This window comes from Thalassophryne amazonica, chromosome 9, assembly GCF_902500255.1.
Source record: "Thalassophryne amazonica chromosome 9, fThaAma1.1, whole genome shotgun sequence".
Taxonomy (NCBI): domain Eukaryota; kingdom Metazoa; phylum Chordata; class Actinopteri; order Batrachoidiformes; family Batrachoididae; genus Thalassophryne; species Thalassophryne amazonica.
This window is the reverse complement of record NC_047111.1, coordinates 67,406,853-67,430,497: the sequence shown is the minus strand read 5'-3', so window position 1 is coordinate 67,430,497 and position 23,645 is coordinate 67,406,853. Positions and strand designations below refer to the sequence as shown.

At 40.3% G+C, this 23,645-nt stretch overlaps 1 protein-coding gene across 1 annotated transcript in view; it reads right to left on the bottom strand.

The window, feature by feature from the left end:
* Positions 1-23,275, bottom strand: part of ufm1 (ubiquitin-fold modifier 1) — a 29,410-nt gene extending 6,135 nt beyond the window's left edge. The window contains exons 1-5 of the mRNA XM_034178286.1: positions 23,155-23,275; positions 22,997-23,053; positions 22,708-22,765; positions 12,654-12,693; positions 9,710-9,742 (exon numbers count right to left, since the gene is read on the bottom strand). Coding sequence (XP_034034177.1) covers positions 9,710-9,742; positions 12,654-12,693; positions 22,708-22,765; positions 22,997-23,053; positions 23,155-23,156 — 190 coding nt within the window. The 5' untranslated portion in view covers positions 23,157-23,275. The remainder of the gene's footprint in view (positions 1-9,709; positions 9,743-12,653; positions 12,694-22,707; positions 22,766-22,996; positions 23,054-23,154) is intronic.
* Positions 23,276-23,645: the final 370 nt, after the last annotated feature.

The following is a 23,645-nucleotide window of genomic DNA, read 5'->3' as shown; positions in this document are numbered from 1 at the left end:
TTAATATTGTTTTTGTTATTATATAATATGTTACTATAATATTCCTTCCTACATACCCGTATAATATTAGTTAATCTATTTTTGTATTTCTTATATCTATTTTCTGCCTCTTTAGTCTTTAGTTTTATGAATTCTCTATACAGTGTATTTTTTTTATTACATGCATTTCGTAACCCTTTCGTCATCCATGGTCGAGCTTGGATTTTTTGTTTTCTGTAGTCTTGTTTAATTGGACAATTTTTATCATATAATGATGTAAATATTTGTAAAAAAGTTTAATATGCACTATCAACATCACTTTCACTGTATACCTTTTCCCAGTTTTGCTCCTGTAAATCCTTGTTTAGTGTGTTCATGTTTTCCTCTGTCCGCACTCGCCTGTATTTTATTTTCTCCTCTGGCTGATTCCGCCGATGGTTTCTATTATAAACGATGAAAACTGGTAGATGATCACTAATGTCATTGATTAATAATCCACTCACAGTGTTATTCTCAATATCATTGCTGAATATATTATCAATTAAGGTGGCACTATGGGATGTAATTCTGCTTGGCCTGGTGATTTTTGGATATAAACTCATACTGTACATTATACTGATAAATTCATCTGTTATTTTATGCTTATTTGGATTGAGCAGATCAATATTTAAGTCACCACAAATGAACACAGTTTTTTGATTAGTTTTTGAGAACATTTTTCCCATACAGTCAGTGAATGTTTCAATACAAGATCCTGGTGCTCTATATATACAGCAGACTAATACATTTTTGCTTTTTTCTTCACATATTTCAATAGTTATACATTCTAATAAGTTATCAATCACAGTTGTCATATTGTCTACTATTTTATAATCCATGTTCTTATCCACATACACAGCCACTCCTCCTCCACTCTTATTCTTTCTGTTTACACAATTAAATTCATATCCATCCAGTTCAAAATCCATTCCTTTATCTTCATTGATCCATGTTTCTGATATAGCAATTATGTTAAATATTTTTTTAAACTGACTTAAATATTCTTTAATGTTGTTAAAGTTTGCATATAGACTTCTGCTGTTGAAATGGATTATTGATAATTTGTTATCCGTTCTAATGATCCGATTAAACTGTTCATCTGTATAATAGCAACAACTGTCATTGATATTTGAGAAGAAATTATTGTCCGGGTCTATATCGTGCTCCAAGTCCAGTACATTGTGGTCTGTGTATTTAAATGTTCTCAGTTCTACTTTTCCATGATCAGCAATCCTTTGAGTTATATCCTTCTTGTCACCAGATGTAGATGAATAGGTAGTAGATGAATAGGTTCCTCTGGTCTGTGTCATGGTGTTGTGATGTGTTTGTGTCCTCATACCTTATTGGTCATATTTGTCCAGATCCTCGATGTTCCTGATTACCATAACCTTCGCTTGTTCTGGTGTTCCATTCAATTTGATAAATGTTTTGCAGTTGGATGTCCATGTCTGTTGAATTTTTCCCTGCTTTTTTAAGAAACGAGCTTTCCTGGCGATGTCTGCGTTTCTTTTGGTCAGATGTTCATTGATGAATACATTTGTTCCTTTGAGTTTCCGTCCCTGTTTTAACAATGCCATTTTATGTTTTCTGTTGACAAACCTCATTATAACTGCTCGCTTGTCTCCATCCTCTCTCCTGGGCAGGGGGTGGCATGCTTCAATGTTATTACAGTCCATTTGAATACCTTTAGATTGCAGGAAGTCAGCCACCTGTTGTTCCACTGAGCTGGCCTCCTGCTCGTTGGCCTCCCCTCCGCTGTCTTCTGACACCGCCCGTGCGTAGGATCGAGGTTTAATATGAATTCCTGTAATAATAACGTCGTTCATCCTTGTGTACTGTTCCAACTCCGCAACACGGTTCTCCAGGTACACCAGACGCCGGTCTTTCTCGGCATTCTGGATCCGGAGAGCCTTCACTTCTTCCACCAGCTCCATAATGGATTTCTGCTGCATTTTAACCACAGAGATTTCCTCAGACAAAAAGTCCAGGGACTTCTTGATATCGTCTCCCTCCTCCGCCGTCAGTGCCTTCTTCGGACCCATGGTCAGATAACTCCGCGCTGGCGCCTCGGGCCTCGGTAAAGCCGCGCCGGTGGAACTGCACTGACGCCTCGGGCTTCAGGTGGAGCTGCGCCGGTGGATGTGTGCTGGCGCCTCGGGCTTCAGGTGGAGCCGCGCCAGTGGATGTGCGCTGGCGCCTCGGGCTTCAGGTGGAGCCGCGCCGGTGGATGTGCGCTGACACCTCGGGAGACAGTCCAGGGTCCGGTACACAGAAAGGCAGGCCGCGTAGTAAAGGTACAGATGAGGGCAAGGCAAAATACGTGGTCAGGAACAGGCTGAGGTCGAAGGCACCAAGGCACAGCGACGCAAAGCTTACGCCTAGTACAGGGTGTCGTAAACAGGAAGTTGCCTTAAGAGTGTGCATATCCATCACTCATCACTAATTTTCTTCAATTAGTGATGAGTAGTAAGATGTCCTAGCTTTACGGAGGGCTTTTTTATAGAGCAACAGACTCTTTTTCCAGGCTAAGTGAAGATCTTCTAAATTAGTGAGGCGCCATTTCCTCTCCAACTTACGTGTTATCTGCTTTAAGCTGCAGGTTTGTGAGGTATACCACCGAGTCAGGCACTTCTGATTTAAAGCTCTCTTTTTCAGAGGAGCTACAGCATCCAAAGTTGTCTTCAATGAGGATGTAAAACTATTGACGAGATACTCTATCTCACTTACAGAGTTTAGGTAGCTACTCTGCACTGTGTTGGTATATGGCATTAGAGAACATAAAGAAGGAATCATATCCTTAAACCTAGTTACAGTGCTTTCTGAAAGACTTCTAGTGTAATGAAACTTATTCCCCACTGCTGGGTAGTCCATCAGAGTAAATGTAAATGTTATTAAGAAATGATCAGACAGAAGGGAGTTTTCAGGGAATACTGTTAAGTCTTCAATTTCCATACCATAAGTCAGAACAAGATCTAAGATATGATTAAAGTGGTGGGTGGACTCATTTACATTTTGAGCAAAGCCAATTTAGTCTAATAATAGATCAAATGCAGTGTTGAGGCTGTCTATCTAACTACAGAATTGTCTTGGGTCCTGAATAACTACCATCAAGACAACTGGCCCATCCCACCTTGCCATTGAACTTCTCCAGCTGCTGGGGTTTTCACTACTGAGGCACGAGTGCGCTGGATCACGTACAAAGATGTGACTCGCTGTCAAGATGGCTGATATTCCCTCACAATACAAGTGATGACTTCCCACCTTAGTCTCAAGTAACCATTCGACTGTCACAATTCCAGCAGTACCCAATGATCCTCTGAAGAGATTTTGCACTAAAGACATCCAGTCGTTACCTCAAGTCACTGGTTAGCATCCAAGTCTCACAACCATACAGTAAGACAGATAGCACCAGGGCCCGAAAGACTTGGACCTTTGTTCTCCTGCAAAGATATCTGCGTCACTAAACACCTCTGTCCAGTGACCTCATGACTGCTTAAGCTCTTCTCAAGTGTCTCTCGATCTCAAAGGCCGAGGACCCAGAGACATAATGTTACTGCCAAAACAATTTTGACACTTTCACCGCATACAGATACACTTCTGATGGCCAAGTCCAGGAAGTCACTGAAAGCTTGGAACCCAGTCTTGATCCAGGACAAAGGCAAACCCAGGCACCCTGATTCTTCATTCAGCTTCTTAAGTGGTGCAATTGGGTCATCCATTGATTCCACAAGGATCACATCATCTGCAAAGTCAAAGTCTGTAAAGATTTCCTGGCTAATAAAGGCACCTAAACCACTGGTAACCACAGCTCGACCCAACACCCAGCGTGTGCAAGCATGTAACACATTCCTAGCATATGTCACTATTCACTGGGAAGAATTTAGTAAATTCTACCCCCCTCCCCCCACAAGTGCACACACATGGCACAGAGTACCCATGTATTTTTTAATTTTTATTATTTAAACTTTATTTAACTAGGTTAGTCCCACTGAGATCAAGACCTCTTTCGCAAGGGAGACCTGGACAATTATAAACTTTCCAATTCACCAAACCTGCAAGTCTTTAAATGTGGGAGGAAACCTGAGCACTCAGAGGAAACCCACGCAAATACGGACAGAACATGCAAACTCCACACAGAAAGGTCACAGGTGGGAATCAAACCCATGACCTTCTTGCTGTGAGGCAACAGTGCTAACCACTAAGCAGTAGTATATGTTTATAGGCTGTAAGACTGCCCCTCAAACACAGAACACATGCTGTGTGTAAGGCCTCATTTATGTGAAGGGGGCCTCATTTTATGCACTGAATAATTATGAACCTACATCCAAATGGAAAATTTAGTTATTTGTATTCCATGTGAAGTCAGTCATTTCAGCAAGTTCCATGAAAAATGATTCATTACTGTTTGAGTAATCTTGCTAATAATAATAATAATAATAATAATAATAATAAACAACCCTGAATTACTTGGGATCATTATCCACAGTGAACAGAACTGTATCTGCTACAGTTTTCGTAACTGACATTATCTCTGACAGCAGGCAACATGAATGTTTCAGAGATAAAATACTGTTTTGAAGGCCTGATGCTCTTTCCTTTCTTAGCAGAAAAGACCATATAGCATTACCTTATCCTGCTCTATTTAAAAACCCACTCATCCATTATGCATCTTTGTAGAGAGTGACGAGTTACATAAGAGGTGGTCCTAAATATTGAGTACGAACCTCAGAGAATCACCAAAGAGACTGACTCAGAGAAAATGAATTCACCAACACGTTGCAGTTACGTGGAAATCCAACATCAAGGAGTGTGTGACTAAAGGCCTGTCACACTTTGCAAGAATCAGCACGAATGAAGGCGAATCACGGCAAATAGGAAAAAAAAGCCAAAGTTCGAGACGCAGACGGGAGGGACACATTCTAACAGCCATGTACGAATACCCAAAACGTGTGCCGAACCTGCCTAGAGTAAATTGCGGACATTCGGTGTGCAGTAGCACCTGAATCCAGGTTGACTGTGCCTGGAACACAGTACAAATACCCAGAGTGCAGGACGAATGTGGCCAGAACACAGCACGAATCCCTCTAATGCCCACAGAATGCAGCAGGAATACGCAGAATGCATCCTGAATGCTGTACGACAGAGGCAGCAGAATGTCACACGTTAACATGTGCACAACAGTGCACATGTGACATGGATACCCATCATCCTGTGCAGAGATATGTCCACTGCATCCCAACCACATGCAGACAGGGTATTATGTATACCTATCACATGTTGTGCACGTGGTAACGTAAGTCCGCTGGGATCTGTTCGGGGGCCACGGTGGTGGCGGAGTGGTTAGTGGGCAATGTCTACATTGCCCAGGGTTGCTAGTTCAAATCCTATGCCTTGCCACACTGCGTCAGGGAGCCCAGCCGCAGGCAATATTGTGTCCGTCTGGACATGCAGGGCGACCTTGAAGCTGCTGTTGTGACCCCGAGTGCACAAAAGGGGGCGGCAGAGGCATGTGCCCACTTTATTGCTCTGTAGTAGTGGCCAATTGTGGACATCTCCCACCCACATCATTTGTGCTCATATGTCAGTCAGACCCACATTGGTACCACAACGTAGTGAAACACACCCAGATGTGTGGCATATGTAATGTCTGTGTGCTCAGATACCCATTACGTGTGATTCAGCTGTCCTCCTGTGGGTGGCTGGGATCTGAAATATTTGGGGTGGCGGTATGACACATCATGTGCCGTGCAATCAGTACATCCGCCATCTCTCACCTGTACCTGATATTAACATGTGCATGGGTGTGTATTATGGATGTGGATACAAATCAGTATCTAGATACAAACGTGCGCGATGCGAGTGTAATGATTCATTCAGTGTGCTTCGATTCAATTGACGGATGAAATGGAGCATTCGCTGCATGCTTGCATCGATTTTTTTCCGACGCACACTTAATGCACCACGGACGGAAGCCTGAAAGTGCATTTCTACTGCAACAAAGCTATTTCAAAATGGAGGCCCGCGACAACGGCGCAAGCAGTTGTAGGAAACTTTTGATGCACCTAAAAAACATTTAAATCAGGCGTTTGGAATTATTTTGGCAATTTTTTTAAAAAAAAGAAGGAAAACTTGACAAGAAGCAGGTCATTTGGAAAGAATGCCGTGGCTGCTGCTGCACCCCCTAAGTCGGCAAAACTGGTAAGAAAGTATCTCAAATGACTTTTGCCAAGGCGGTACTCTGTCAATGAGTGACACACTTTAAGTCACTCATTGAGAGTGACGTTGTTTTACTGTTTACTGTTTAAGTTCTGACAATGTGATCAAACAGGTTCCAAATATGAGGGTATCGATTCCCGTTCCTTAATGTTGAATCTGGCAAATTTGCTGCTTATAAGGAGTAAAACAAATTCTCTGCCTCTAGTAGAATCAGAAGAAGAAGAAGAATACCATAGCACCATACTGAACTGCAGCTTCTTATTTTCTACTTTAATTTTTGGTATGATTTCTTTGTATCATGCTGAATCGCATCATATTGCATTGTGAAGAATTGAATCGCCATCAAATACATATCAAATCGCATTGAACCTGGAACAGGGGTGAATCGTATCGCATCGTATCATCGCGTATCGTATCGCTTGTAGTGTTTCGAGATGTGTATTGAATCATTGTCAGTGATGAGATTCACATGCCTAGTGTGTATGTGTGGGGAGTGGCTGTAACCAGCACCCATAAGTCAGCTCTGTTGTACACAATATCTAGCCATTGATATGAAATGTCAACTTGTTGCCACATTGTAGGCTTGCCCTGTTTGCTGCCAAGTGTGTCAGCACAACTCCTCCTGTGTGATCCCTCAGATGATGTGTCAGTGTGACATGAAGTAATTACAGGATGGGCCGGGATCCACAGACACACAACAGCTGGATGGATATATGTTTGTTCAGAATGGATAAGGACGACTAAACAATATGGTACAGATACCAACACGTACACATACCCACGTGGGGGGGGGGGGGGGGGGGGGGGGGAAGCTGGTGTTGCTTCCCCCGCTGAGGCCGGTGAGGTTCCCCATGCCCTGGGTCCATGTGGGTGTGGTTGGCGGCTGTGGCAGGGATGTGCTGGCAGGTTGGGTGGGGCATCCTGTGGGCTGAGAGGGATGTGGTGCTGCATATATTGCTGCTGGACACAGCTGGCCTCCTGGGTTTCCAGGAGCCTTTAGACTTCATTTTCAGTAAATGTTTCTGGGGAGCATTAGCATGGCTAAAAACCTTTTCCTCTATTCACGTGAGATCTCCTCTTTCTCTTTAAATTTTCTTTTTTTTTTAAATTGAGACAAACAAAAAGTTACACAAAAACCTTACAGAGAATAAACATACCAGCACAAAAACAACATAATGAAAAACAGGTTAATGTCCTCTGCTGTAGATCCAGGAAGTGTTCAACATTTGACATTTCCTGTTTCACTGTGGACTCAAAATTTGGCACTTCCTGTTTCAGTGTCAACTTGCCACTGAATTCCGGCAAGATCCCATGAGATCTCCTCTAATGTCAATCCAGGAAGTGTTCAAAATTTTACATTTCCTGTTTCACTGTGGACTCAAAATTTCATACTTCCTGTTTGGAACTCCCTGTACTATGAGCGAGCTCGCGTTGCTTGCGAATCACTCGTATAATATAACTCTATGGCTGAGCCATAGAGTTATATTATAGCCACAGAGTTATATCTATAGTATATCTCTATGGCTTGGCCATAGAGTTATCTGCTCGGCTATGTAGGAAAAAGCAAAATGAAGCAATGCTTCATAAGAGTCGGACTCTGCTAATACAGGCTTCAGATACCGAGCTGCAAATCACGTTTATCATCATAAATAATAAACGTGACAAAGTGCAATTATAAAGCCATGAAAATCTCCCACATACATGTAGGCTTATTACGTTACATGTACAAGGTCTATCATTGTCAATTCATGTAGGTGCGTGTCAATTAATTATTCTCAAGCTTTTAACACACACTTCTTTGTTTATTGAATTTCAACAATAAGGATGTGACGTATTTTCCAGACTTCCAAAACAAGGGCATCTTATGTGGACAACAATTTCCATCAGGCTGTGATGATGAATCCGTCACAAAGGATGCAAAAGGTCACAATAAGTCTTTTTATTTACTCGGTGTACTGGGGCTAACAGGTCTGCTTCACATGATGCAAATGTAATGCCATCTGCCACACTTCAACATTCTGCTCACGACAAAAACAAATCCTATTAATAATCCACTAAGACAATTAAAAATAAACATTCTAAAAATTACACTGTTAACAACAATGTTTTTAATTATGAGCGGCTGAGGTTACAGAGGCACAGCGATGACAACATTTCACAAAAGTTCCGTATGTTCAGTGTCTTTGTGCTGATGTGACTGAACCCGAACCAACCCGAGTGTCATTTTGAAATATTTGTCCAAACCCGACCCAACAAGTCAGGCCTGGATAACCAAATCAGGTGTGCTGAGCCAATCAAGACCAAGAAAACACCAGACCTGACTAATCAGCTGTCATTGCAGCATAGGTACACACAGAAAACATGCAGATCAGGTGACTTTCAGGAGCAAGATTAGTGAACCCCTACTTCACACTCAGACTTTTTGACACAAAGCCTAGCTTCACTCCAAATTAAGGGTGAAGCGAAGCTTCCTTTATAGAAATAAGTCGTGTTTCCCCTTAAGTGCCCGGAAGCTCCTGATAACTACCTTCCTGCCCTTACTGGACTGTGGCGATGTCATATACAGGTGCGCTTCAACCAGTTGTCTACACTCCCTGACCCCACTGTATCACTGTGCCTTGAGATTCATCACCAGCTGACGCTGCCTCACACACCACTGAGCTGTATGCCAAAGCTGGGATGCCCTCTTTGACTGTAAGGCAACATACACATTGAATGGTTTACAAGACTCTTATTGGACTGGTTCCAACCTATTTATCCAGTTTACTTCAGAGATCGGAAAGCCGTTATGGTCTGTGCTCAAATGACATGTTATGTTTCCGTGTACCTTGTGTCTGCACTGAAACGGGAAAGAAACCTTTCAGTTTTTCTGCTCCCTCTAATTGGAATGTCCTCCAATCTGAACTGAAACTGTCTGGGTTAACCTCTTTGAAGGCTTTCCACTCTGTTTTAAGAGATTGTAAATGGAATTCTTTTGTGCAATGCCTGTGTCTTTAAATTCTAATCTTGTTTTTCCCTCATACATCGTTACAAGTCACAATGACCAAGATGATTGTATTTTATTTGTTATTAACGTTCTCTTGGTGATGTTAACCTGTCTATTATGACGTGTGCTGCTGCCTTTCTTGGCCAGGTCACCCTTGTAAAAGAGGTCTCGATCTCAATGGGCTTTTATCTGGTTAAATAAAGGTTATTATTATTGTTATAGATTAAGAAACATGCTTTTTAAAAGGTTGGTATTAATGCTTAGACTATTATTGGTTGGAGTATTCTTCTCACCAACCAAATGACTTTTGGAACAGAAAATAATAGCTTATCACCACACTAAAAAGGTGTTTGCAAATGTTTTTGCCAAGTTTATGCATTCCTCCGAGGAAAAGCAGTGTTTTTTGAACATTATCTGAAGCATAATGACTAACACAAAGAGCACCCCACTCTTTTTACTCATAGCTGATCAAAGAACAACACAACTCACCAGCGGTCTGGGAAGGGTTGATTCCTATTCCATCTGCATGTGACCATGGAAACAAAAGAAAAAAACAAAACAATGTAAAACAAGTGTGATGCAAATGTGCAATACAGAAATGCAGTTTATCAATAATGAAACTACAACAGGCAAAACAGATTTGTGTGCCTCAGTGGCAACAAAGTTTGCCTGGAGTAATAATGGCCCAGGGCTTTAATTCTTCAAATCAAAATCTCAGAAGCCTAAAAATCTTCCTTTTACATGACAGTCCGGTGTGTGTACATACATACATACATATATATATATATATATATATATATATATATATATAAATAAAGGGTTCTGCAAATTTGTCCAAAAAGCCGGTAACTTATTAAATTCAGTGGCTGTCCTTCATAATTACTGCCCACCACCAAATTTCAGCAGCCACCTTTCAAATGTTGGATGGAGAAGCATCACTACTTCTTAACACAGTGAAAGCAGCATCGTGCAATTAAACAGAATCAAAAACCTGAACATTTTTCATATGAAAAAGCTTTATAAATTGTAATTTTTAAAAAAAGACACAGCTCTAAATTTAGAAATGACCTTTGGAGAGCGGCGACATGAGTCGAAAAAAATCGGTCATGTGACTTGGGTTCAAAACAGTGTTCGCTGTTAATCTGTCTGCTTGTAAATCCAGCTATTTTATTTATTAATTCGCTGAAAATGCCAAGTTGTTGTGCATTTGGAGGCACAAATAGACAAAGCAAGAACTTCAAGATGTACAAATTCCCTTCAGATCTGAACAGAAGAAAAATTTGGGAAAATAAAGACAGCTGTGTGGGATGGAAGCCAACACCATCGTCAAAGCTTTGAGAGGTAAACTTATTGTTCTGTTCCATGCACAGTAAAACTCACCTAAACCGTCACTGCATAAACCAGATATTTGCAGTCACTGGAAAAAAAAGTCCCAAAGCTTTTGTATTGTTTTCCATGTAATAAACACTGCATATAATGGATTTTCTATAACAGATTTTTCGCTCACATCAGATGAAATGTCCCGTCCAATCGCAATGTATTTCCATTAAAAAACCCCGAGCAGTCTGGATGTGCAAAGTAACAGAGGTACAAATTAAAGTTCATCGCTCTGACAAGTGTGACCGGAGTCATTTCCGTGATTAAAAGCCCGACCGTTAATTTTTTTTTCACACCGTGCTCAGACTTGGACCCTGAGCCTGAGGCTCACATCAGGCTGCAGTAAGCTGCAGGCTGCGCAGTGAAAGCAGCTTTCACTGCTTCTGCAGTGTGCACGCTGTTTACATTGTGATAATGGATCAAATCCATTTGGCCAAAAAAAAATTTTAGAGGAAATTTTGACCCGGTCATTAAATGAGGCGTAGGTCCCGATTCAGGATTCCAGTAGATGTTCAGCGCCTCCTGACTGTAACTAATCCGTTACATGCATATTGCACACATCGGATAAAATGTCCTGTCTGATTGCAATGTATTTCCATTAAAAACCCAAGCAGTCTGGACATGGAGATGTACAAATTAAAGTTCAGCGCTCTGACACTCACCAATTTGAGAAAGTGGAACCGGAGTCATTTCTGTGATTAAAAGTCCGACGGTTTATCTTTTTAAACCATGTTCACACTCGGACCTGAAGCCTGACGTGCACCTCTTAAATCAGACAAACATTTTCTGCTTTCAATTCTTCACCTGTCATCATATTATAAGTTTTTACAGTATGCGCTGATTACAAATGGATCAGAAAAGTCTGCAACTTTACAGCACAAAGTCGATAAAGGAGGAAAATGTAAAGCTTACCTTTGATTTGGAGGTGATGATTGTAGAAAGAAAAGCTTGTTGAGCATCAAATTAGTCCAGAATAAAGCATAATCCAGAGACGGAGAACTTTAAAACTGTCACGCACATCATTGTATGACACGGACTTACAGAGCTAAAGAAGCATAAATCAGGCTTTAAATTAATGAATAATGAACGAATAAATTTATTCAGCACACAGTCCAAAGCAACAACAGAATACTCACAATGAAGAAAGAAAATGGATTAACAATGCATCCGTGTGCCTGAAAGGGTATAGGCAGAAGCAAAGCTTATTATTGCCTACCCTTTTAACCAAAAATAAAATTATCTGGTCCGAAAGGAGTGAGGGGAAGTAAAAACCCATCTATTCCCACTCCCATCTCTTTACTTTAAAGGACACAATCCGAATGCTACCAAACAAATTTACATTTACAATTTGGCAACACATAAAACAAAATGAATTAAATAAATCATCATAAATTGTAAATTTATGAAAATTTGATAGCTTAACTATTTTTATATTTATTTTGATAGTACATGTACCTGGATGTGTTGCTGTATGTGGTTAAATGATTAAAAAAAAAAAAAAAAAACTTCAATGTGCGTGTTGCAGCTGTAACCCCAAGAAGAGGAGCGTGGATTGAACATGTCATCAATTACTGAAATGTGCAGAAAACAAGAGACAAAGTGGGAAACCTTTGGTATCAAATGTTAATTGGATGCTTCTGTTACAAGTCTGTAAATAAAATTTTCGAATAAGTTCTCATTTCAAAAACTTGTGTACGATCAAAAAGTGGTAACATTTTATTGGCCCAACCTGTATATACCAAGGTCAGCTCAGTTCTGTTTTCCAGTGCAGTTATTACATTGTTATTATTCAAACTTACTCCACCAAAAATTTTATGTGAACATGGTGTAAAAAAGAAAAAACAAGTATAGTTCAACTTTCTCTGTCATTGATTCTTTATGGCACCCTCCAATTACACAATTTTCTTCTAGCTTACATTTTAAAACTCAACATATTTCACTGACTAGGTTCCAAACATCTCCGCAAACGGTTCCCAAAAGACCATCAAAGAAGGCACTCTCGCTGAAGTAAGTCGACCTTAATAGCTGTCAGTTATGGGCTTCCCCCCAAACTCACCATTAGTGATTATTGCACTGGTTGCTGATGGTACTTTGAACTGTCAAAAGAAAACAAAGCAGACAGAAATTATTATGTTCAAATCCTTATTCAAAAATTTCACAACAAATGATGCCATTTTGGCACTTCAGGAATTTCAGGAACATGTTACTACCCACTTTCTCTGACCCTGAAGACATGGTGTGAATAAATCATCACAGAAAGAAAGAAAACCGCATCTACCGAGGCAGCACACTTCAAATATACCGTAACAGTGATTTTCATTGCATGTGACGGCACAAGTTCAAAAATGGAGCAGCCGTTCAGACAACTTTTCAAAGGAGCTTGACGAAACGAGCAAAACCAAAAATGCTGCATTTTAGTTTTAATCGTTTGTCAGCCAACCTTTACGGCAGTCACTACATGCATGTGGTTACATTTCCAGACGTAATTAGAGACACTCACCCACATGTACACAAACGCATGCACACAGTTTGAAAAAAGCCTGAGGAAAAGATAGCCACGCTTGAATTTCTGGAAGAAAATCACACAGCATGGTCACAATGCATGTCCTGCTTCAGTTTTTGTCAGAAAGGAATGTGGGCTAGGTGGGATACGCACTGAAAGCATGAACGAAGGAATCTACTACCAAGCAGATAAAGGTAAAAACAAAACCAAAAAAAAAAAAAAAAAAACTGCTGCTCAATCAACTAGGACTGTATAGTATAAAAAGAACAAACTGAACTGCAGATAGATCAAGAATGGAAATGTGATTATCTAAGAGCTTTGTTTGTTTACCATAAAACTGGATGAAATGAAGATCAAAAGTTTAAGATCTCAGAGTCTCAACGGGGAGCTCAAACAACTCAAACTATATTTACAAATGTCTCTCAGTATTCAGTAAATGTCAACAAATAAATAAATAAATCAGAAAACTTTGGGACAATATGGAAAATACAAAAAATAAGTGATCCTTACATTTACAAGGACTTCTATGTCATTGGAGACCAGTAAACACAAGATATTTTGGGCCTGACTTACTAAAGGTTTGCATGTGTCAATGCATGCACAAACACATGGCAATCGTAAATACATCTTCATGGCGCATTATGAATAACACATACCAAGGATCAGGCTTGTCAAATGCGTAAAATAGAATGTATTGTCGATTTGGCACATTTCCCTTGACAAATATGCAATTTGGGGTTTGCCCACCTGACTGAGCAAAGTTCTGAGAGGGAACATGCAAACAGGTTATGTTTGCACACAACACGATTTGTCAAGCTCAATTTTTTTTTTTTTTTTTTAAACGGGTGCCAAATGCGTCTCTACTTTGTGAGTTTGAAACCTTGGTGTTCATTTATTGTGTTCCAGCAGTACACAGGCCACTGTCCCCTCGTACACAGAAGACAGAAAAATCATCAATTGTAAATGCTGGGCATATTTAACGAGTTTGCAGTTTACTTTGTGTTTGTCCAACTTTGTTTGGTATGTGTTACAGGCCTTGAACACAGGAATGGATATAAATAAAGATGGAGGGGATTAAGATGACCACACAAAACATGAAATATCCTAGCTTGGGATGATACTTTCTGCAGTGAAATATAAGTCAAAGGAAGTAAATTTTAGAATCACTGTGATTTTTATTTTGATGTTTGTTTTGTATTTTCCATATCATCCCAACTTGATCCAAGTTGGGGTTGTAGAAATGAAGCTCTCAGTTGGTTTGCTTGTAACAGAAATTAGCTAACACTTAACGTACCACAGCCTGTTTGTCTTTTAGTCTAAGTTCTATCTGAAATTACTGTGCACTTAAAACTCCAAACTGTAGTGTAAATCGAAGAAGACACAATCCCCAAAAGCACAGCCTCTTGTGTAAATCACAACAGTGATGAAAAAAAAAACATTTGTTTTCAATATTTGTATGAAATCTTACTTTTCAAATAGAAATGTTTTTCAGTTCCAAAACTAAAAATATGAGTCACCAAAATTTGACCTGTAAATGTTGCTACACTAAAATCACAGATAATGGACAACATGACAGAGTTATCATGACTTCAATAAATCAAATCAAATATGCTTCATTGTACCCACAGGGAAATTTTGCTTGGGCAAGTTGCTACAGCAACTGCAGAGCAATGGAAAATGACACACACACACACACACACATACAACCCCTGGCAATAATTATGGAATCACCGGCCTCGGAGGATGTTCATTCAGTTGCTTAATTTTGTAGAAAAAAAGCAGATCACAGACATGACACAAAACTAAAGTTATTTCAAATGGCAACTTTCTGGCTTTAAGAAACACCATAAGAAATCAGGAAAAAAAATTGTGGCAGTCAGTAACGGTTACTTTTTTTAGACCAAGCAGAGGGAAAAAAATATGGACTCACTCAATTCTGAGGAATAAATTATGGAATCACCCTGTAAATTTTCATCCACAAAACTAACACCTGCATCAAATCAGATCTGCTCGTTAGTCTGCATCTAAAAAGGAGTGATCACACCTTGGAGAGCTGTTGCACCAAGTGGACTGACATGAATTATGGCTCCAACACGAGAGATGTCAATTGAAACAAAGGAGAGGATTATCAAACTCTTAAAAGAGGGTAAATCATCACGCAATGTTACAAAATATGTTGGTTGTTCACAGTCAGCTGTGTCTAAACTCTGGACCAAATACAAACAACATGGGAAGCTTGTTAAAGGCAAACATACTGGTAGACCAAGGAAGACAAAGTGTCAAGACAGAAAACTTAAAGCAATATGTCTCAAAAATCGAAAATGCACAACAAAACAAATGAGGAACGAATGGGAGGAAACTGGAGTCAACGTCTGTGACCGAACTGTAAGAAACCGCCTAAAGAAAATGGGATTTACATACAGAAAAGCTAAACGAAAGCCATCATTAACACCTAAACAGAAAAAAACAAGGTTACAATGGGCTAAGGAAAAGCAATTGTGGACTGTGGATGACTGGATGAAAGTCATATTCAGTGATGAATCTCAAATCTGCATTGGGCAAGGTGATGATGCTGGAACCTTTGTTTGGTGCCGTTCCAATGAGATTTATAAAGTCATTGATGATATGGGGCTGCATGTCAGGTAAAGGCACTGGGGAGATGGCTGTCATTACATCATCAATAAATGCACAAGTTTACGTTGATATTTTGGACGCTTTTCTTATCCCATCAATTGAAAGGATGTTTGGGGATGATGAAATCATTTTTCAAGATGATAATGCATCTTGCCATAGATAGATAGATAGATACTTTAATGATCCAAAAGGAAATTTCAGTCACTGTAAGTGCAAATGAATCAATAGGGGGAGCAGTGCGAAAAATGGGTCAATGTGACCATACTACAAATCTTATGTCCTATGAATCTTAAAAACACTATCCAATGCATTAAAAAAACAATAAATAAATAAATAAATAAATATTAAAAAGTCAAGACCTCAAACCCCATAATCCATATTAATCCATATTTCCCCAGTGCTTCAGGGAAAAGTTAAAAAGCTGAATGGCCCGGGGAACAAAAGATTTCCTCAGCCTATCTGTTGAACAACACAGAGAGAGCAGTCTACCACTGAACAGGCTTTTCTGCCTGGGGTGGCGCTTATTATCCATGATTGACAGGAGTTTGCTGAGGGTCCTTTTCTCAGCCACCAATGCTAAGGACTCCAGCTCAGTGCCAACCACAGAGCCAGCTTTTCTCACCAGTCTGTCGATACATCCAGAGCGAAAACTGTGAAAACATTCCTTGCAAAAAGACACATAGGGTCAGTGTCATGGCCTGCAAATAGCCCGGATCTTAATCCAATTGAAAATCTTTGGTGGAAGTTGAAGAAAATGGTCCATGACAAGGCTCCAACCTGCAAAGCTGATCTGGCAAAAGCAATCAGAGAAAGTTGGAGCCAGATTGATGAAGAGTACTGTTTGTCACTCATTAAGTCCATGCCTCAGAGACTACAAGCTGTTATAAAAGCCAGAGGTGGTGCAACAAAATACTAGTGATGTGTTGGAGCGTTCTTTTGTTTTTCATGATTCCATAATTTTTTCCCTCAGAATTGAGTGATTCCATATTTTTTCCCTCTGCTTGGTCTAAAAAAGTAACCGTTACTGACTGCCACAATCTTTTTTCCTGATTTCTTATAGTGTTTCTTAAAGCCAGAAAGTTGCCATTTGAAATGACTTTAGTTTTGTGTCATGTCTGTGATATGCTTTTTTTCTACAAAATGAAACAACTGAATGAACATCCTCTGAGGCCGGTGATTCCATAATTATTGCCAGGGGTTGCACACACACACACACACACACACACACACCTTCAACCACTTATCGAAGATCGGGTCGCGATGGGCTGGAGCCTATCCCAGCAGTCATAGGGCGTGAGGCGGGGTACACTGGACAATCTGTCGCAGGGCCACATATAGACAAACAAACAAACATTCACACCCGTTCCCACACCTACGGATAATTTAAAGTTTACAATTCACCTAACCTGCACGTCTTTGGATGTGGGAGGAAGCCAGAGCACCCAGACAGAACCCATACAAACATAGGGAGAACATGCAAACTGGGAAACAATCCCATGACCTTCTTGTGATGAGGCAACAGTGCTAACCACTAAACCACTGTGCTACCCAAAATAAAGATACAACATACACAAAATCAGTGAGAAAATAAATTAAAACTGAGGTATAAAACCTGCCCTAAAACATCCTAAAACGATAAATGAAAATCAATTTAAACTTAAAATTTTTAACTCCACCGAGATATACTGTTTTCCAATGTTTGGAAATCATACAGACGATGCATCATAATGTCTTTTCTCTAACTGAACAGTTAGTGTAATAAAATGACCATCCAAAGTACTGTATTTGCTCTTCTTTCTACAATTTGTCTGCAACAGATGTTTGGTAGCCGGAAAACACCAGTCACATGTTGTAAATCTTATTGCTGGGAAAAAGCAATTAACAGCAGAGATGCCCGTGGCCATCCACACGTGTGACAAAAAGCCTGCGTTTATTTGGGACAGACATGCTATAAATAACCACAAGTTGCATGTCACAGGTAATCATCTGCATCACGATGAAGTCACAAGAAGGGTTACTGCAGGGTTATTGCAGTATTCTAAAATGTTTCGTCTGAGCTTCATAATATGCTCACTGACAGGTGTAATATGTATCTGTTACAATCACAATGAGCTGATCTATCAGAGCAACAGCCACTCCCTTGGCAGGGTGGCTTTTGGCGTGACCAGACCAGATTTCAAGATCAGACTCTTTTACAGGAGTTTGTACACAACCTAGGTGGAGGACTTGCAAACAAAAGCACAACCAACGACCCAGTTTCAAGCAGAAATGAGGTGATAATTGGCGAATCGCTGTTGACGCTGTTGAAATGATGAATGTGCAGTGAAGGCAGGGGGACTGTTTGGTCGGCGACACCAGCACTGTCAGATAGTTCTACTCCACTGATCTGATAGGCCGGTTCCTTTTAGCAGTTGCATTAGTGTGGTGGATAAGAAGACGCATAGCACAAGCGCATACACCCAGATCTGACCTAATCACTGATCCTGATCACTCATCTTTCATCCTTACTGCTAATATGTGATCCTGATCCCAGTGCTTTGATCCTGATCACTCATGAACCTTTAACATGATTGCTGATCTGTGAGCCTGATCTCTGAACTTAGATGTTAATCACTAATTTGTAAGTCCTTATAACTGACTCACATTCTGAGATTTGAAAAAAAAAAAAAAAAAAAAAAAAAAAAAAAACTCACAATAAAGAAAAAATCCCTTTTCATTTTCCCACAACTCACATGTAACTGTCTTCAACAAACAGTCCAAAGGGCATACATATTTTCCTAATGATGTAACAAAAGCCAGCAAATTTCTAGAGTAAAAAAGTTTGAAGTAGGACTGCAACTAACGATTATTATCATAACCAATTAATCTCTCAATTATTTTCTTAATTAATTTATCAGTTGTTTGGTCCATGAAATGTTTCAATCAAAGAAATTTCTTTATTCCAGACATCCATTACAGATAACCATGCATGTGCAGGCTTCATCATGGCGTTGCTTTGCGCCATGCGGCTCTGCCGCGACGCGCGGAATTCCTCCGCATGTCTGTCTCAATGTGCTGAAAAAGTGCTGATGTCCACGTCTTCCGCAATTTCTGTGCTAGTCAGAGGACGTCCCGGATAAAACACAGCATCCAGTTTAGAAATGAACGGCACATTCCACTGTTACAGGAGTTTTTGTCATGGAAAGAGGAGCGGAGAAATTCCGCACGTCGTGGCGGAGCCGCATGGAGCAAAGCAACGCCGTGATGAAGCCTCACAGGACATGTTGGGGCATGTCCAGCTCATGCACAATTTCTCGGATAGTCACACGACTAAAAAGCCACCGACAGCCGTCTGAAATCCATCTCAAAGCCGTCCTGAGAGACCAACACGGAGGTGGTTTTGTCCCGCGCCATGAGCGGCAAGGTGGCGCATCCGTCCGCTTCTTTTTCCATGAAAAAAACTCCTGTAACAGTGGAATGTGCAGAAAAAGTGCTGATGTCCACGACTTATGCCTTTTTTGTGGAAGTCAGACGACGTCCTGGATCAACAAAGCCTTCACGTTGGAAATGATCTGGTTGTTTCAGCGGGGTGTCAGCCTGTCGATCAGCGCTCGGAGTGCGCCGCGCTCTCAGACGCTGTGGGCGGTCTTTAAACCGGCTGGAGCACTCCTTAATCTGTGTAATCCCCATAAAATCGTCCCTGAAAGCCATCTGAATTTTCCAAATGTTGTCCACCTGGAGGTCACTCTCAGTTTCTGGAAAAAATTGATGCAGCAAAGCTCCAAATCATTCAGACATTTATTCGCAATAAAAATCCGACGAGAGGGGTGGACCACTGCTCACACAAAGCCTGCTCACAGGCGAATGACGCAACCGACAGGTGTGAAAAAAACTCACGCATGCGCACGAAGGTTCAAGCTTGGCTGATGCAATCACAGGTGATTGAAATCCATATGGTTTTTGCAAAAAATAAAAAGGTCTGATACTTTTCTAACGGACCTCGTATTGATGCATTTTGGCACTTTCAGCATCTTGCTGAATCAATAGTATTCCAAGTAATACATTAGGAGAAAAAAGTGGCCATGGGCTAACAACAAACTGTCACAAACACAAGCTAATGCTCCTCAGCAACTGCCAAGAAACTACCACAATCCATCCATCCATCCATCCCAATTAAGGATCACGGGGGTCTGGAGTCTATCCCAGCAACATGGGGCTCCATTTTGTAAATGGAGAAATGTGCTCCGTAGTCAAAACCTGCCCCTGTGAATAAAATCAAGTGTACTCCTCTCTTCTTCTGTGGTGTTTTTAATGCAGCTGGCATCCTTATTGTTAAATTGCTGACACCTTCTGCATCAGTTCGTTATAGCTTGTACTAAATCCTTCAAGTATTTAAAAAGCCAAGACTTCCCCTTGCTAATTGATATTATGACAAATACTTCCTACAAAAACTTCTTTCAGGCCTAATCTTCTCAATTCTAAGAGAAGCTTTTGCCTGCCTCTAGAATCTCGGGTTGTTCAAATTCCAAACAATCCATCCTGATGCTTTCCTTGGAGGAAGAGAGTACTGTTCAAAATAGTGACATCATCCTTTCTTTTCCACCCTTTTCTTCTACAACAATTTACTGAATCTGTCACTCTACTAGCTGTTGAAAATAAGTGCCTAACCTCAGTCTCCTGCTCCCAGCATTTTTGCCATTGTGAGTTACTTTTCCTTCATACAATACATGTGCTCTCTGCTCTGGAAAGGTTGATACTGATGTCTGAGTTTTCATTTGTCACAGCTTTTTTGGCCAACCTATCCACATTCCCATTAGTTGGGATACCTATATGCACTGGAACCCACATCAATGTTACCTCCACCCCTTTCGTTGCCACATCCTTAATCACCAAAAGAACGTCATAAATAAGGTCTTGCCAACTCCTGGATGAACCCGTCCCAGAACTACTGATAGCTGACACAGAATCAATTCAATATGCACTGTATTTTATTAAATGTATTTAAGTAATATCACTGTATGTGATGTTACTGCCTAGAACCAGTAATGTGACGTCAGCATCTCGATGTGTGTTACACTGCAGCAGCAACCCGTAAGCCCTGAGTCACTTTGACTTCTTACAGATGCCAAACAGAGCAATTTAACTTTTTTTTTTGTAGATTTTATTTTTGTGTGGTGAATAACAGGATGTTCTTTCATCACGGGAAGAGTCGACTGATTGCTGTGATACATGTTGATGTCAAGTGAATGATTGAGGCGCAGCTGTGACTCTTCAACTTTTCAAATAAATTTTCTTGTTGTGGAACAAAAACACCGGTATTCTCTGGTTAAGGCTGAAAACACAGAGGGACGTCTTTTAAAATGCTACATTTCTTCAGCCAGGACAAGGAACTATTTTCAGACGTTGTCCACAATCAGGACGCTGTATGTGGAAAAGTTTTCATCAGGCTGTAATGACGACTCCGACTGAAACACAGTAACAGGTAAGATTAAGACTTTTGCTGTGGCTCAGCCCTGTTTTTACACACTTACTGTAGTTGGAACTGCAGGATCTTTCAGTGAGTTTTTTGACTTTGGCTTTGTGTGCAGCCATCATGTTAGTGGCCACACCTATAAGTGAGTGAGTCAGACTTTATTTTTAAACAAGCAGCCAGCCAAATCCACCCAAACACAGAGGCTGTATGTGACAGTCACACTTATCAAACCTAAACTTTATGATACTTTTGTCAGTCCGTCTTATGGACACTAAGCATGTGAATCTCATCACTGACAACGATTCGATACACTACCAGCGAGACGATACTGATGATACAATGCGATACGATTCACCCTTGTTCCCGATTCAATGTGATTTGATGGCGATTCAAATCAATGGAAAAAAAAAAAAAAACTGTATTGGTCGGATATTTTATTGTTTGTATTGTAACATTTGGAAAGAGGTGTCATTTGATTTAGAACGGCGATTCGCTCTGAAGTTAGTAATTCTGAGCGAAATCTACATGACTCTTTGGCGCTGCGCACTTAGTCCCACAAAACAGAGGATATTGATATTATTATTACTATTATTTCCTTTACCTGAGGGACAACTTCAGTTTACAAACCAGCTGGTGCTCACGTCAGTGGACTTGCCATTTCTGAAAACCAGCGAAGCACAGAACCTGAGAACAGCAGGTCGAAGAGCTGCTTCACTGCTTCAAGCTTCAACCTTCAAGCAGACCTGCTGCATGCAGTCTACAATCAACGTAGAGAAAAAAATCATTTTCTCGATAAACACCCTCAAAAACAGTTGCTCAGGTGTTCCGAACCATCCGTGGTGCATTCAATGTGCCTCTGAAACAAACTGATGGAAGCACACAGCGAGCGATGCAACACAATTCAACCCGTCAATTGAACTGAAGCACACTGAATGAATCGATGCACTGGCATCGTGCACGTTTGTATTGAGATACCGATTTGTATAGATTAATCTCCACATGCCTAATGGACACATTCCCTCGGTTGAACATGAGGCAGAGCTTGGTCAACCACACGCTTATGTCATAAAATTCCTGACCAATCAGAGGTGTTCTTTATAGTTTTTTTTTATCAATTTATTAATAATCAAAACAAAAAAAAAACTCATAAGTGTGGAAAATGCATGTTTTTAGTATGTTTTATCAGATAAAATAAGAATCATTTTTAAGCTAGTTCCACTTTAAGTATCTAATTGTCCAATATTTTGGAAACATGCCAAAAACACCAAGCCTCGGGTGATAATTGCCAACTGCGCCACTATAATAAAAATTTCATGGGGGGGAACTCTGACATATAATCCATTAACATGGGCGTGCAACAGCAGTCAAGCGATGTGTTTCAGGCTTTATACATCCTGCCAAATCCTGAAAGTGGAAGCTCTGCATTAACATCATTTTGTATTGCCCTACTTGGGAACAATAAAGCTGTCTGAAACTGAATCTAACATGTTATATTATTGGACAAAACGTAAGATTAATTACCTCTTCAGCTGCAAACTTCAAAACCGCTGTGAATGGCGTGCTCTCCGGGACACTTAGTCTGTAACAATCAACAAAACAGGAATTAAAATACACGTCAAACTTCATCCTTTCATGAATTCCATCATTTCACTTTTATGTGACATCAGGGCTGTTTCGTGATTACACATTTCACTCACTGGTGAATTAATCATCAACTAAAACACAGCTTTACACTGACAGTTTGTCTCATGTTGTCACAAATGTCAGTGAAGTGGTGATTGTGATGTTAATGTTGCTGCTGCTGACTCACACTCTGAACGGCAGCCGGGGGTCCGACGTCAGAGTGATTTTAAACGTTGCTTTAGACCTAAACAATGGAGCGACAAAGACGTATTAGCGCCTCCATAAACAGTAACAGATATCAAGTATATTATTTCAAAAATTACCCAAAATAACATTTAAACTCACATGTTTTGAGCAATGAGACACCGGCTGCGCCCTGTTTACACAGAACCCGGAAGTCCGAAGGACCCGTAAATACACGTCACCCGTCCTGTGTAGTTTCAGTGAAATGTTATGTTTACTTGACGTTTTATGAATTATCTTAATAAATATTTGAAATTAACTTTTGTTTTCGGCAATGAAGTCGGACACAGGGATTAAAGTTTAAGGTTAACTGCGCTAATATCCGACAGGCGTTTTGCTCCTACTACTACTACTCTGTACCGTAAATAATGAAAGTAAGGCGCATCTATAATTTGCTTTCATATTTGTGACAGTTGCGTTTGTATTTACAAACATTTATAGTTTTCATTGCAGCTTTTGTATTTCAGCGTTCTTAAACAAGATAAAACAAACAACACGCCATCATTTCCCACAGACTGCACAAATAGAAAAAAGAATGATCACATCACATCAGCTTGAGTTTTCACTACACCAATTAAAAAAAGGAATCTAAA